At 36.7% G+C, this 14,364-nt stretch overlaps 1 protein-coding gene across 2 annotated transcripts in view; it reads right to left on the bottom strand.

Annotated features, from left to right (window-relative positions):
- The window catches only part of kremen1 (kringle containing transmembrane protein 1), a 66,571-nt gene extending 53,688 nt beyond the window's left edge, over positions 1-12,883 (bottom strand). Inside the window, exon 1 of one of the 2 annotated variants that reach the window (XM_059548676.1) lies at positions 12,560-12,883. In XM_059548676.1, the coding sequence (XP_059404659.1) occupies positions 12,560-12,635 (76 nt within the window). In that variant the 5' untranslated portion in view covers positions 12,636-12,883. The remainder of the gene's footprint in view (positions 1-12,559) is intronic. The other variant, XM_059548675.1, reaches the window with a different exon arrangement.
- Positions 12,884-14,364: the final 1,481 nt, after the last annotated feature.

The following is a 14,364-nucleotide window of genomic DNA, read 5'->3' as shown; positions in this document are numbered from 1 at the left end:
ATTAATTAAAATAACTAATTTATGTCAAAAATGTTTGAGAACCCTAGCTCTAAATCACTATATAACATTATCTTTCCTTACGCAACATAAATGTGGACATTCTAGCAGACAAGTCAGTATTGTTCACTTCACTTTACCATTTTTTCCTCGTCTTTCTTTTTTGTCTGATAGATGGTCTGATATCGATATCATTCCCTATATCATGTCGCTTTCTCATCATCTAAAGAAACACCATATGAAATGAGCCTTTCGCAATCTGAAACAAAACAAAAGCAGCCACACAAGAGACACAATCATCAATATCTTGCTTTCTCCCACTGCAGACAGTAAAACTGCTTCAATTCAGCTGCTCAAAGATACTAGGAAAAAAACTAAAGAGCAGAGGAACAGATGGAATAGCGAGAGAGAGAAAGAGAGAAAGACAGAAGGCGTGAGAAAGAAAGTCCAGGGCATCCCTGTTGTCCTTTCTGAGAACGGGATCAGTTTCATGGATCTATTGAGGTCTCGGAGATCCAGTTACATAGCACTAAGAGTGACCTGCTCGAATTGGACCTGAGGAAGAATTCTATGAGTCCGCTGTTGAATAGCCCTCATTCATCCTTAATACACAGAAAAGTGTATTGACTACGCCAGCATTGAGATAAGATAACCAGCCATTGAACCCTGCTGATTTCAAATACAGAAAAACAGTATTAAAGAGACCAACAAGACTGACTGAAGTATTGACTTTCTCAATACTTATAACTGCGAACTGTGATCCTTTTAATTTTCAAACTTACTATAGTTTAACATATACATTTTGTAATATTTTCTTTTGTGTTCCGCAGAAGAAAGAATAACATACAGGTTTGGGTGAAAAAATCATGACAAAATAACCTTTTAATCAAAAGGTTATGGATTCTTTTCAAGTCAAACGACTTTGACTAAATTAAACACGCTTGAAGGTTTCCGAGATGAATAAAATAGCTTAAATCTCATTTAATTGCAAGTTAGCTCGAACTGAAAAATGCATAGTTATTTCATCCCCACCATAAGTATCTGACCCTCCACAATGCTCTTCCTGTTTGTTCCATGTCACAGTTTCCCGCGAAAAGAAAAGGGAAGGTGACAATTTGCTTCTTTGCCACAAAAGTCTTTTTGGGCTCCCGAGCAAGTGAATTCGGGGAAGGACAGTCAGACGGTTTTATTTTTTGCCTTTTTCTTCTTCCTTTAGAGCTCTCTGGCCAGTGGCTGAGAACCAAAGTCAGCGTTCACATAACAGAGTTCACAGGACAGGTCACGTCCCTCTCTGTGGCAGTTCAATATCCTACTATTATGATATTGGTCATGGCTTTTGAAATCATAGCTGCACAAAACACCACTTAAGTACATGTTTGCTTGTTTGAAAAGGTTCAGATTTGGTCTTCAGAGATGTGGGAATGTTAGAGGACTTCCTTGAGATTATTGGCAGTTTTCACTACAATTGGTAGCATCTCTTTAGGTGCGTTTGCCAAGCATCTGCTGACTTTACCGCCATTTAAGAAGCCCTAGTGAATAAAATCTTGTACAACCGCATTTTAAATGTTCTCGGCTCTATTACATGGCCAGACAAAGAATAAAAGCCCCTCAAACACTTTCAAAGCGCCACCTAATCTCATTCTCCCCTAGAGAGAACTGGAGCAACCCATTACAAAAACGCTGTTGCTTTCATTTCAGAAGAGCATTTGCTTGGATCAGCAGTGTAGATAACTACACTCACGGCCTCGAGCATCTAGACAGATGCGTTTGCATGCTGGTGGCACTATTGTTTGTTTTAGCTGTTCAACTTTTTGTCCTAAGCACTGCTGCAGTGCTAGATACTGTATGAATTTTAATGTAGCTCTGAATACCAATAGTTGTTTGGAAAACAGTCATTATCTCATACAATTTCATTTGCTTTTTTCAAATATTCTTAAAGCGCTCACCAGGCACACCCTATGCAAATGGCTGAAAAAAAAAATTCTAAACCAATTGTTTGCTTTTTTCATATGAATTCATCATTTGAGTGCACATTACACTTTTTTCACTGTTAGTTTAAGATTGTGAGAAAATTCGAACTGAACATGACAAGCTCTGTTTCCAGGCATTTGCAAATGTCAGAATTAAAAATACAGAATTCCCATCAAAATAACTACATAGCGTGATACTATATAAGTTTTGTGAAAATGAATAAACAGGTGCACATCCACAGACACGGGTACAACTGCCTGACAGCTTAATGTTCCACTGTCTTCCACTGCTCCTTTGAATTAGACAGGGCCAAAATGACAAACCTAACCGAGGCGTCGCTCTCCCGATATCGCTTTCTGTCTCACTCCCGCTCTTCACAGACCTATCATTCCTGTCAGGTTTTGTCAGCCCATTCAAAGTCGGACAGGAGTTACTCACTTTGCCACTCAGTTTTATCACACTGCAGGCACGGAGTATTCACACCCTGACAGCTGGATTCTGGACAGGTGATGAGTGATAGTGTGGATTATACATAAGCCTTCCAAACACTCCCAATAACATGACACATCTCAAAGAAATTAATCACATCTGCAATCAAAAACATATATCCCATGTTTCTCAATGCACTAATGTAACTTCATCAATAGTACACGTATGCATTGAGGACCTTTATTAATCACAGATTATATCTTCTCTTATTTACTTCTCTTACTTCTCCAGCCAAATCCTCTGCACCATCTGACCTGTGTTGCAGCCTGGAATAAACCACACCTTTTTTTTTGTCTGACCAGAGGAGAAATGGCCCCCAGACTGAGCCTGGTTTCTCCCAAGGTTTTTTTTTCTTCCATTTCTGTCACCTGTGGAGATTTGGTTCCTTACCACTGTCACCTCTGGCTTGCTTATTTGGGGTCGCTTGACTGACTGATTGCACTATTGGAAGAGGGCCAGATGACATCACTGAATCATCAATGAACTGACTTTAGCTGGAAAAAATGTATCTTTGTTAATGTCCTCTTGCATTATTGACAAATTATTTTCCTGTTTGACACTGTAAAACCGCTTTGACACAAGCAGTATTGTAAAAAGTGCTATATAAATAAAGTTGACTTGATTTAATCATAATCTGGATTATTATTTGGATTTGTATCATGATGTAGTGTATACTATATATGTAAAGTGTATAGCAAATGTTAAAAGTTTTTGAGAAGTTTTTACATTCATCGCCTACTGCTTAAACATGCTAAAGCTAAAAAGAAGAAAAAGATCACTAATCAACCTCATTCAAGGACTAACCACTAGTTGATCATCTTGACCCATCCCTACATGACAGCAGATAGATATAGCTGACCTTTTGACCTGTACAGGCTCCACAGGGCGCCAATCGGAGGTCAACAGGAAGTCGTGAGTGGATGGCATGGGCTGTTACATCCTGAGCCAAAATAAATGGCCGCAGACAGAAAACAGCAGCATGGGAGGCGGCTGAGGTATTCTTTCTCTTGCCAGCTTTATACAAGCACATTCCAAATTCATGTTTATAAATATGGATATTTTTATAAACTAGGCATCTGACATATCTCAGCATGTTGGACACTGTGATGGTGGTTAAGCAGATCTCAATCTCTCTCTCGCCTCTCACTGACCCTTGAGTACTTCTGAGAAAATAACAGTGTCAGATATAGCTTTAGCAAAACACAAAAATTCCTGTGCAGTGTACAATGGAAAAAAAAAATATGCAGGTTTGAGACCAGTTTTGCCCTTTGCCCTAAATGGAAAAGATAAATGTGATTAGGGCATTATGATATTTCTAATTAATTAAATGGGTAGCAAACTCATTAAGATTAGAGAAAGCATTAAATTCATCCCAATCAGCAGGCTTGTGTTCACTGTCTATAGACAGCATGTTAAATCGTAGCCTAAGATAAAACACATTTTAATAACCTTCAAAGGGAATGATTAGCAGATGCCACATTAGCTAGTAGGTGAACTGGTTTGAGCAGGTCTGAGCAGGCATCAGGTACAGAACAGAAGCTCCTAACTATTCACAGGTCAACTAATGCTTGACCTTTGACCCATGGTGTAACATCAAACAAAAGAGAGGGGGACACAGATGACCATCATAAATCTCCTGTATACACCCATCTTTATTCTACGCAATCCAGTATGCGTTAAACTATAATACGTTTACAAATGATAAGGATTGCAGTTCACAAGTATTGAGAATGTCTCTAATTAAATGTATGAAAAGATTAATTTCATTTGGAAATTGGATTAATTTGAAAATCGAATCAAACAATCAAATATTTCAGTGAATCAATTCAGAACGGTTCAATGACTTCACTCAACCATTCACAGAATTCCATGTGCACTTTTCATATAAATATGAAAAATGTCTTTACAGTCACTTTTGATCAATGTAATACATCCGTGCTGAATAAAAGTATTAATTTCTTGCCTGTTCCTAGTGGGCAGCAAAGCTCAGGTAATAATTTAGTCTTGGTAGAACTGGATGAGAAATGTTTCAGTTCATTTAGCCTCTTTTGGCACCTAACATCCCAGCCGAACTTGGCAATCAGGTATTGTCATTAACACATGACGTGTTGTCGGCTTATTTTCTGCTTAGTTTCCCATAGAAACAGAGTCAGAAACAGGATTGACAGAAGCGACCACAGGCTGTCTCTGTCCAGAGAAGAAGCGCGGCCTGTATACTGTGTCACTTTTGGTTACAGAGGCATCTTTGTGTTCCATGTTTCTTGGTGGTTGGTTCTGGATCGGATCAGCTGGGTGGGTAATTACAGCCTGTTGTGTGTAAATGTGAGGATATGCTGGCAGGAAATGGGTGGAAGGATTTCTGGGAAATGTAGGGACCAAAGGAATGCCAGTGCCCTCTGAAACGACAGTCTCTGATGTGGGCATTTCTGTTGCTAAATTAGAATAAGCACTCTCAGCTAACCACCTCTACACCACAGATACACAGAAAGAGTGAGTGGACACATGGTCTGTGGTTAGGCATTATGAGGGACCATGTATTGATTCAAAATCACTTTCACTTTATTAATATTATAAATATGCATTTTAATTAAAAAAAAGTCAGAGATCTCAAACTAACTTCAATATATGTTTTGTAACTAAATGTCTCATAAAAATAAATAAATAATTTTTTTTCAAAAAAGGAACGAAAAAAATGTCATATGCTCACCATTTAATTGCATTTATGGGATGAAAATGTTAGAGTAAAAACAGCAATATTGTGAAATATTATTACAATTATTACAAAAAAAGTTTTCTATTTGAATATACATATTTTTAAATGTTATTTATTCCAGTGATGGAAAAGCTAAATTTACATAAAAAAAAGTCTTTAAATTTTAATTTTAATTTAGAGTGAGTGAGTGAGTTAGTGAGTGAGAGAGATATTAATGTGTGAGTGAGCTATTAAATTTTAAATTGCATTTATTTTATTTATTATTTTATTTAAATACTTATTTTAAGCAAAGTTATAAGTAGAAAAAAGTTAATTTTTCTTAGCAAATTACTCATGCAAATTTTGCTTCTTAAGTAAACATATCTTGTTTTAATACTATTTAGACTTGACATTTATTTCATAGTCTCAGCTGATACAACCTCTGCAGTAAAAAAAGCTACTGCCGTAGATATTGAATGAACTACTAGATGGTGTACAAGACATACAGTTTGAAACATTTTCACACAAACACATGCGCACATTACACACATATACATTAAGGTAAACATGCCACGACAAGCACGTTTCACAGGAAAAACTAGTCAAGGCTTCAAATATTTTGACAGCATTTTATGTGGATGAACAAGAACAAACAAAAGCAAGAAAAAAACTTTAATCCCTAAAAAAAAAAGAAATCATACATTTACGGTCTTGAAATAATAGCCATGAACTCCAAAAGGTCAATGCAGCAGTATTATAAAAACAAGTACACAAAAAAAGAAAAAGAAAAGGAAGTGGTTAAAGGGAAAGAGAAAAAGTACAAAAGTTTTTGACCTGCCCACATTTCCGACCACCTGGCTACTGTTTTCCTCCCAAGCCATACTTCACTGTCAGAGTGGCTTTTGGTGAAGACACAAAACAAAGCAAAGGTACTCCAAACAGCTCTGGCAAGAAAAAGAGGCGGAGGACAAGAGGAATAGACAAGATCGAGAGAGAATAAAAATGGAGGAGAGAGCTAGCCAGCAATGGCAAGGAGTGGAACAGCAGGAGAGAGATGATCCAGAACCGATGAAGAATCTGTCAAACAGACACTAATGCAATATGGCAGCAAATTCTCCTTTAACACGTTCAGCATCATGTGGTTTTATCATGCTTTAATTGACTGAAAGTGATTTAGTCAACTGATCTTGATTTCCTGTAACAGATGTTCGGCTGAAATATCAGGCAGTATTTTGATGCTGGATCTTCTACAGTAGGCTACAGTAGAGTAGAGTGGTTGCGTTCTGGAGTTCCCTTTTCAGGTATGTTGCAAGAATAGATTCAATTTAAGTTAACTTAGAGTGATGAAGTGCTGATTCAGTTGATCACATGATCAAGAGCAAAACTAACTTTAAACACTGCTGATTGTGATCAGAGATCTCATTTCAGATAACTCCATATTCATTTCTCACAATTGGTCGGGACCAATTAGCCACATGGTGCTTGCATTGCCTTTTGAAATGAGATGAAAGATGAAAGTATCACGACCGACAAGGCATGACATGGATTTAATAACTTAAGCAAAATTGCTGACACTTTGAAGTCTTCAGTTTGTGCTTCAGCCATGACCATTCCATTCATTTAAAAAATCAGCACATTTTGCTTTCATTGAAAAACACAGCAAAACAAGTATCACCACGTCAAAGTTTAAGGGGGAGGCAGTTACCAATGCATCTGTCTTCAAAATCTTCAACAGAAACGAGAATGACATCATAAACCCCTCCTAGCTCTGGGAACTACTTAATTCCAGTCAACAACATCTATCAACTAAACCCAAATCCACTTTACATGAGGCGAGCTCCTGTCTGGTCCTTGGATAATTCTCTATTCATTTAATACATTTTTTCATCTAAGGATAAACAGACTTGGTCTTTAGCCTGGTCAAAGTGCTGGTACAAACTGCTCGTATCTCTTAGATATGTTTAAAGGAATATTCCACCCAAAAATGAAAAGTGGCTGAAAATGTACTCACTCTCAGGCTATCCATGATGTAGATGAGTTGTTTCTTCATCAGAAAATTTTTTGAGAAATTCAGCATTACGTCAGTTGCTCGCTAATGGATCCTCTGCAGTGAATGGGTGCCGTCGGAATGAGAGTCACAAGTAATCCACACCACTCCAGTCTATCAATTAATGTCTTGTGAAGTGAAAAGTTGCATGTTTGTAATAAATAAATGCATCATGACATTTTTAACTTCAAACCCTTCGTCCCTCTAAACTACGACTCCTCTGACCATGATATTGCTTTCTCACAGCTTTTCACTTTTAACTGATGGACTGGAGTTTCATGAATTATTGTGATGTTTTTATCAGCTGTTTGGATTCTCATTCTTGGCACCCATTCACTGCAGAAGAACCATTGGTGAGCAAGTAATATAGATATATTAGTGCTGGGCAAGATAATGCGTTATTATTATTTTTATTATTATGAAAGTCCGTTGCTCACTGGCTCTGAATACACATACAGACAAATCATGGGTCACAGGAGGGGATGCTCCCGATCAAATTATTTAGCCTAAGCATCAGCATTCACAAACCACTGTCCACTGTTATTTTTAAAAGAAAATAATGCAACGAGCTCGTAATCACAACTTCATAAATGGGAAATAGGGAGTTTCCGATAACACGTAAAGATAGCAGAGAAGTGCTCTCGCTCAACACAGTGGAGTGCATTGTTTTGTTAACTTTGTGGTTTATTATTTTGAGTCATATGGGATGCGGTAACACATGGCCCTCCAACAGTATATATATATATATATATATATATCAATTATATGTATATAATTGAACCACACTCTTGCCCAACTCTTCCAACGGAGCCAGGGACTGCTAAACAAAGCGATCACACGAACCAGGCTTTGGGGGTTAAGATTGCCTAGTGTGACCACACCCAATTATTCTCCCGCATCCTACACACATGAGTCTCCACGTCGCACTCTGCTCTGATGGGAATTCTGTTATAATGTTATGATCGAGGCTCTGGACTCTAAGCATACAGTAACTTGTTTTTCTATAACAAACTATAAAATATTTTCTATGAAAATGTTAATGTCCTAGCATTGACAAATAGCTTGTTTTATATTTAATTTAATTACATAAATTTTATAAGTTAAGATTTATAATAAACTGCTACTATGTAAAAGGAATACTGCTGTAAAAAAAACACCTTATTTGTTTAAAGTGTTTGCAAACCAAATGTGCGTAACACACTACTTTTGAATCCATAATTAATTTTGTGCATAACAATGCGATTAATCGCAGACAATCGTGTGATTAATCGCAATTAAAAAATAAAATAAAATAAATTTAATCGTTGCCCAGCACTAATATATATACCAATATATATATATATATATATATATATATATATATATTTCTCAAAACCTGTTCCAATGAAGAACAAACTCATTTACTGTACATCTTGGATGACCTGAGGATGATTAAATGTAGAGCTGAAACAACGAATCGATTTAATCGATTAAAATCGATTATTAAAATAGTTGTCAACTAATTTAGTCATCGATTCGTTGCTAAATAACTTTTATTTGCCGTAAGCGGCTCATTTCGTGCATATTTCAAATCTGCGGTGACCAAAGTGTGGCAGTAATGAGCCACCGGAGGTTTTACTCAGCCAGTACAACAGGAGAAGTAGCGAATAGCCAATAGCTGGCCTTGTTTTATGTCACGTGCTTCCCGAGCAGCGTCTCTGCAGCCATAGACATCATATGATGTCTATGTCTGCAGCATTCAGCGTGATGTGGGAGTACTTTACATTGAGACTTTAAAAAAGAAGAGTAACCATTAAACTCTGCACTACTGCACTGTTTAAGGGGACGTTCACATATCGCGTCTTTTGCGCGCTCAAGTTCGTTATTTCCAACACCGCATCGAGTTAAAAACATTTAAACTTTTCAGAATGCCGCAACCGCACCGCGGGTCATGTGACAAGAACTAACCAATCAGCTTCATCCTTTCCCGTAACAACGTTAAAAGCTCAGTCAAGATGAAAGGAACAGCTGATCAGTTGTATATGGATTTCCATTTTGAAATAAATTTAGTAGCAGAGCTACTGCAAGCGATTTTTTTTAGCTACAAATCCATTTATCCTTTGCTGAAATTTCCGCGTCTTCAAGGAGAGAGCAAGGAGGTTGCTTAGCAAAGGCAGACGCCTCAGGGGCGCTTCTGCGCGAGCGCTTTGGAAAGAAGGAGAAAGCGATGCGCCTAGCGTTTTCCACGCGTTTTAGGCGCGATATGTGAACGGCCCCTAAGACTTTCATTTGTGCAAATTCTCCAGTACAATGTTGTTTGCAAATGTTTAGTCGTAAAAGCTGATAACATTGCTTTTTAACAGTTAACATTTAAAGCTTTACAAACATGTTCTGTGATCAGTTTGTCGTTTACCAGTTCAAAATTCAGTCGTGCAGCCTAATTATGACTGAATGAGAGAGGTAAATGTAGATATTTGAAATGCACTTTTTTTTCTAAGTATTCACTGCTCTTTTTCACACAGCAGGTTTTTTGTGTGTGTCCTATTTTTTTTCTGGACAACCTTCTGATGGATTTTACTTTAAATTGTGAGTTCCATTCAGGTTTCATGCCATTGCCACTTTTTTTGAAGGATTGTTTACAATTTCACAGCAAAAGCTATAAAGCTGTTTCCCAGTAAATAATAAAATACAATGCACTGCAATTTTATTCTGTTTTATCCTTATTCTTCGTGAAAATATGTTCTGAAAGATTCCTAAATAAGCTTTGTTCAGGATGTTAAACTACTTTAGGAGCTCTAAGGACTGCCATGGTGAAAACATTATTTGAAATCTCCTTGTGAAATTTGCTAGAGTATGGGTCAGTGTTCTGATTGCAGAAGAGTTCAACAAAAGAATTACTAACACAATAAAACAACTCCAGGTATATTTTTGATGAGGATATGACAGTGCAAAATGGTTAAAATCTCTTAAATCTATGCTGAATGATAAAGACCATTTATTAATAATTTACTTAAAAAACTAAAATATAAGTACATAAACCGATTAATCGATTAATCGTAAAAATAATCGACAGATTAATCGATTATCAAAATAATCGTTAGTTGCAGCCCTAATTAAATGTTCAGAAATCTTTCATTTTTTGGTTGTACTTCCTTTAAAAGCAAAGGAGCAGATCATTTCAATTCATGCAATATAAAGAAAAATCAACAAATTGAGGGTTTTCTGTGGACAGCAATGCGTTTCTCTCTATTAATGAAAACCCACAGACACTGTGCCATCCTTCAAATGCCTCACACCTTTATTTAAGCTGAAAGTAATTCATCCTTCACAAGCTTTAATCTGCATGTTTTAGCACACATAGACATGAGCAACCGAATGCCTTTTCACTCATCAAATATCAATAACTGATTTGTAGAAAAGAAGAACTGAAAGGCCTAACAAATAAGCCGACTATTTCTTATGACTCTCTAAAACACCTCAACAGAGCAAGTACAAAAATACATGGACCTTATAATTCAAGCAATTAATCAAATAATCATATTCACAAATTGAGTGCAAATTGTTGCTCTGACTCATTGTTGTTGAAAGATTTTCTCTATATTTTATATGGAAACACAAGTAACATGCAATGAGCCATCAAGTCATTTCACTAAATTATGTTTTACTGCAACACATTCAAAATTCTGGCTGGATTGACATGTTACTACATGCCTTATTAATTATTACAGCACTAATTAGTATAAACTTGTCATAATTAGTCACCATGTCACAAAATGGTAAAAAAAAAAACCTGTAAAGAGGAATAAGTCACCACAAAACCTGAGCAATTATTATGAATATGTTCTAGTAAACAGCTTTAAATACATTGCTAATGCATAGGTATACTATAGTTGGCAGTGCTTACGCATCGGCCAGATAGCCTAACCTGTCATTTGAATAAAGAAAGGCTATAATTAAACATATATATATTAAAAGAGAGCATAGGGGATTTGCTTCTGAGACTTGAAACACAACACAAATTACAGCTTATGCTGGTAGTGAAGCGATGCAACGACCCAAAGCACTCCCATTGTAATGAATGCAAGCGGCTTGCGCATTTCAGTCAAGTCAGCTTCACTGATTACAGGGTGATTTTTCAATTACAGTTACTTTTATCTACCTGAAATCTAGCAAAACAAAATACTTTTTAACCATGTTACCACACTCATATAAACCTTCAAGTTAATATTAGCATAGCGTGTTTCAGTATTTCAGATTTTGGACAAAAGGTTTGATGAACTTTTGACTTGCTAATACAAGTTAGCAAGTGATTATCTTCACACTTATAACAATAACAGAACAAAGAGACTGATAATAGGTTGATGATAGTTTGATAACCCCTAATAATTATAATCTACATAAGATTTTCCTCATTCTATAAAACAGAAAATTTCCTTAAAATGAACTTGTTTGATGTCACAATTCCATCCACAACTCTGTTAATCTGGCAAGAAGTTTGCTTTATGTGGTCATTTCTAAACATCTAAATAAACATTTCTTTTGGGTATTGCATATAGACAATATGCAATTCATCGTACCTAACTGCTGATGTTTGTCTGATGCTGAAGATGGATTTATGATACAATTAAAAGTCTCAAGTTCACCTCATAGAGAGGTATATTGGATGTGAGATTTGTGGTTTCAAAGTGCAAATAATCTGTTGGTGAGCTTTCAGCTACTGTGAATCATATGAAAAGAACATAACTTGCCTATACAAAACAAGCTGATTAAACTGTTTGACAAAAAGACTACGGTTACCATGGTACATTTTTGTAAAGGATTTCATACCTGTCCTGACAACTGAAAATAAATTAAAGCATGCAAACACAGTAAATTATGAAGTATGTTATAGAATTATATATGTATAAACATAATATTAACAGTATCTATCTACACACAGCTAACATTTCTGTTAGCAAGCCATATTTATCCAACTGTCCAAAAAGGTCATCTTCATGCATAGTTACAATAAACATAATATTAAATACTCTCACCATCAAACTTTGTACTAAAATCCACTTGAAGATTCTTTATTCTCGGATAAATAATATATTTAAAACATACGGATGTTTAAGACGTCAAAGAGGCTCTAATCGAAGCGAAGCTTCGTCGAGAGATCAAAGAGAGTTTGGGTAATTATTTAGCGTTAAATGCATTGTGTGATTCATAAAGCTGAACCCGAAGCAAGACACGGCAAGAAAAGTGACAGAACGCGCTGCAAATCTCGAGACTGGAGTCGGGACAATGCGGGCGCAACGCAATGCACTAGTGTAAGAAACATCTCATATAAGACCTACAAGCACCAGAATGCACAAAGTTACAGTTCGTGAGAGTTGAGAACTAACCCGATTCTAACTGGTCTGAAGCGGACGCGCTGAGGCAGGCAGCAACGAGCAAGGCTGCGATCCTCCACGAATCCATCGCTCTTCTGTAGTAGGCTGTATGAGATCGGAACACCTTCTCTTCCTCTGTCCTCGCAGGTGAAGTGTTTCGAGTCCAGTCAGGTCAGTCGAGCTGATGCAGTGAGCAGATGAATGTCATGAACTCTCGCTGCGCGTCCGCGTTAAGAGCGTCTGAACTTTTAGGCAAATCAGCGCTGCCCCCAGACACTCACACACAAGACAGATAGCAGAAAAACTAGGGATCCTATTTCAAATCATGTGACAGGAAATCGGGGCAATAGATTCAACCTGCCCCATGCATGGGGGTATATACAGTACAGTACCTGTTGCGCGCAGCGGGCTGGCCAGAAATCCAATAGCTGTGAGAGAGACAACACGGAGAGTTAAGAAAACAATCCCCGAAGACTTTTAAATCACTGATAGATAGATAGATAGATAGATAGATAGATAGATAGATAGATAGATAGATAGATAGATAGATAGATAGATAGATACTGTTTTTTTAATAAAATATATCGAATACATGAAAAAAAATAACTAAATATTTAATATTTACTATGATAAATATTGCTTGTGCAACTGTTTAAGACAGATGTTAAAATGTATGTTTTAATGTAACCTTCTCCCTATAATATATTTTGGTCAGTTTCAAGAATAATTTATGCAATTTAATTTTTTTTTACAGTTTCATGTCTTTCCTTGTATTGTTCACTGTGCTAGAAAGTGTACTAAGAAACGCAATACTTTTTAGAGAGAGTACATTACATTTACATTTATGTACTGTATCTAGTTTCATTTTTTATTACCAGTATGTAATAACAGAGTAATTAGTACAGTAATCTAAATACACTGATTTTTAAAGTAACATACCCAAAACTGTTAGAGTTAGTTTAAAATAATTTACAGTACATCATAATACTATTTGAATCAACCAATCAGTTAATAAATGCATGAAAAAAAGACTCAGAAATAAAATAAGGACTTTATCATACCATAGATTCATAAGGTAGTTTTATGATTATGTTAATTATTCTGAGTTAATATATGCCCTCTTTCTGTGTTGACATAAACGGGCTGAATATAACTTTAATGTAAATTTCAAGCCTGACACACTTCTGTGGTAAATAATGACACTCTTCACTGGAACAGAAGCCTCATTTCAATGCCATACATTCCAGCCCATCAGTTGTGCAGAATGTCTCTCTCTAGTGGGAGAACACATGAATGGAGGATCCATTACCTCGGTCTCCAGTGCAGAGCATGCAGGGGACAGCAGCCATAACAGGCTTCTTCAGTGACTTCATCCACCGCTGAAATTAAAACGAACTCACCCAAAACCCCAAAAGGCTTGGTAAAAATAACACTTGCTGCCTGCTGCCTTTTTTTAAAGCTTGAAATGATTTGGTTGGGTATGAAAGTGACCATAAGGCAGTGAATCATCAGCAGGATGGTCGGAAACACTGTAACAGAGCTGGCTTAAAGGTGTCCTAATTTGTCTGCAGATGAAATGTACGGCTTGATCCAGTAAACTTAACCCCCCCCCCCCCCCCCCCTCCAAAAAAAACACCAAACCAACATGATTAGATTTGTCTCATGCATCAGCAAAGTCAATGCTCAAAATTCGATTGTCGAGCCCAAACAAGTTACTCAGGTGTATTCCAGATAGTTAGATGTGTCAGTATCTACAGCCTTTGTCTGATGTTTGTAAGTATATGATAATTATAAGCATTTGCGAGAGAGAGGACACA

This window comes from Carassius carassius, chromosome 4 (assembly GCF_963082965.1).
Source record: "Carassius carassius chromosome 4, fCarCar2.1, whole genome shotgun sequence".
Lineage (NCBI taxonomy): Eukaryota > Metazoa > Chordata > Actinopteri > Cypriniformes > Cyprinidae > Carassius > Carassius carassius.
Note: the sequence above shows the minus strand (reverse complement) of the source record. Positions and strands in the feature narration are given on the sequence as shown.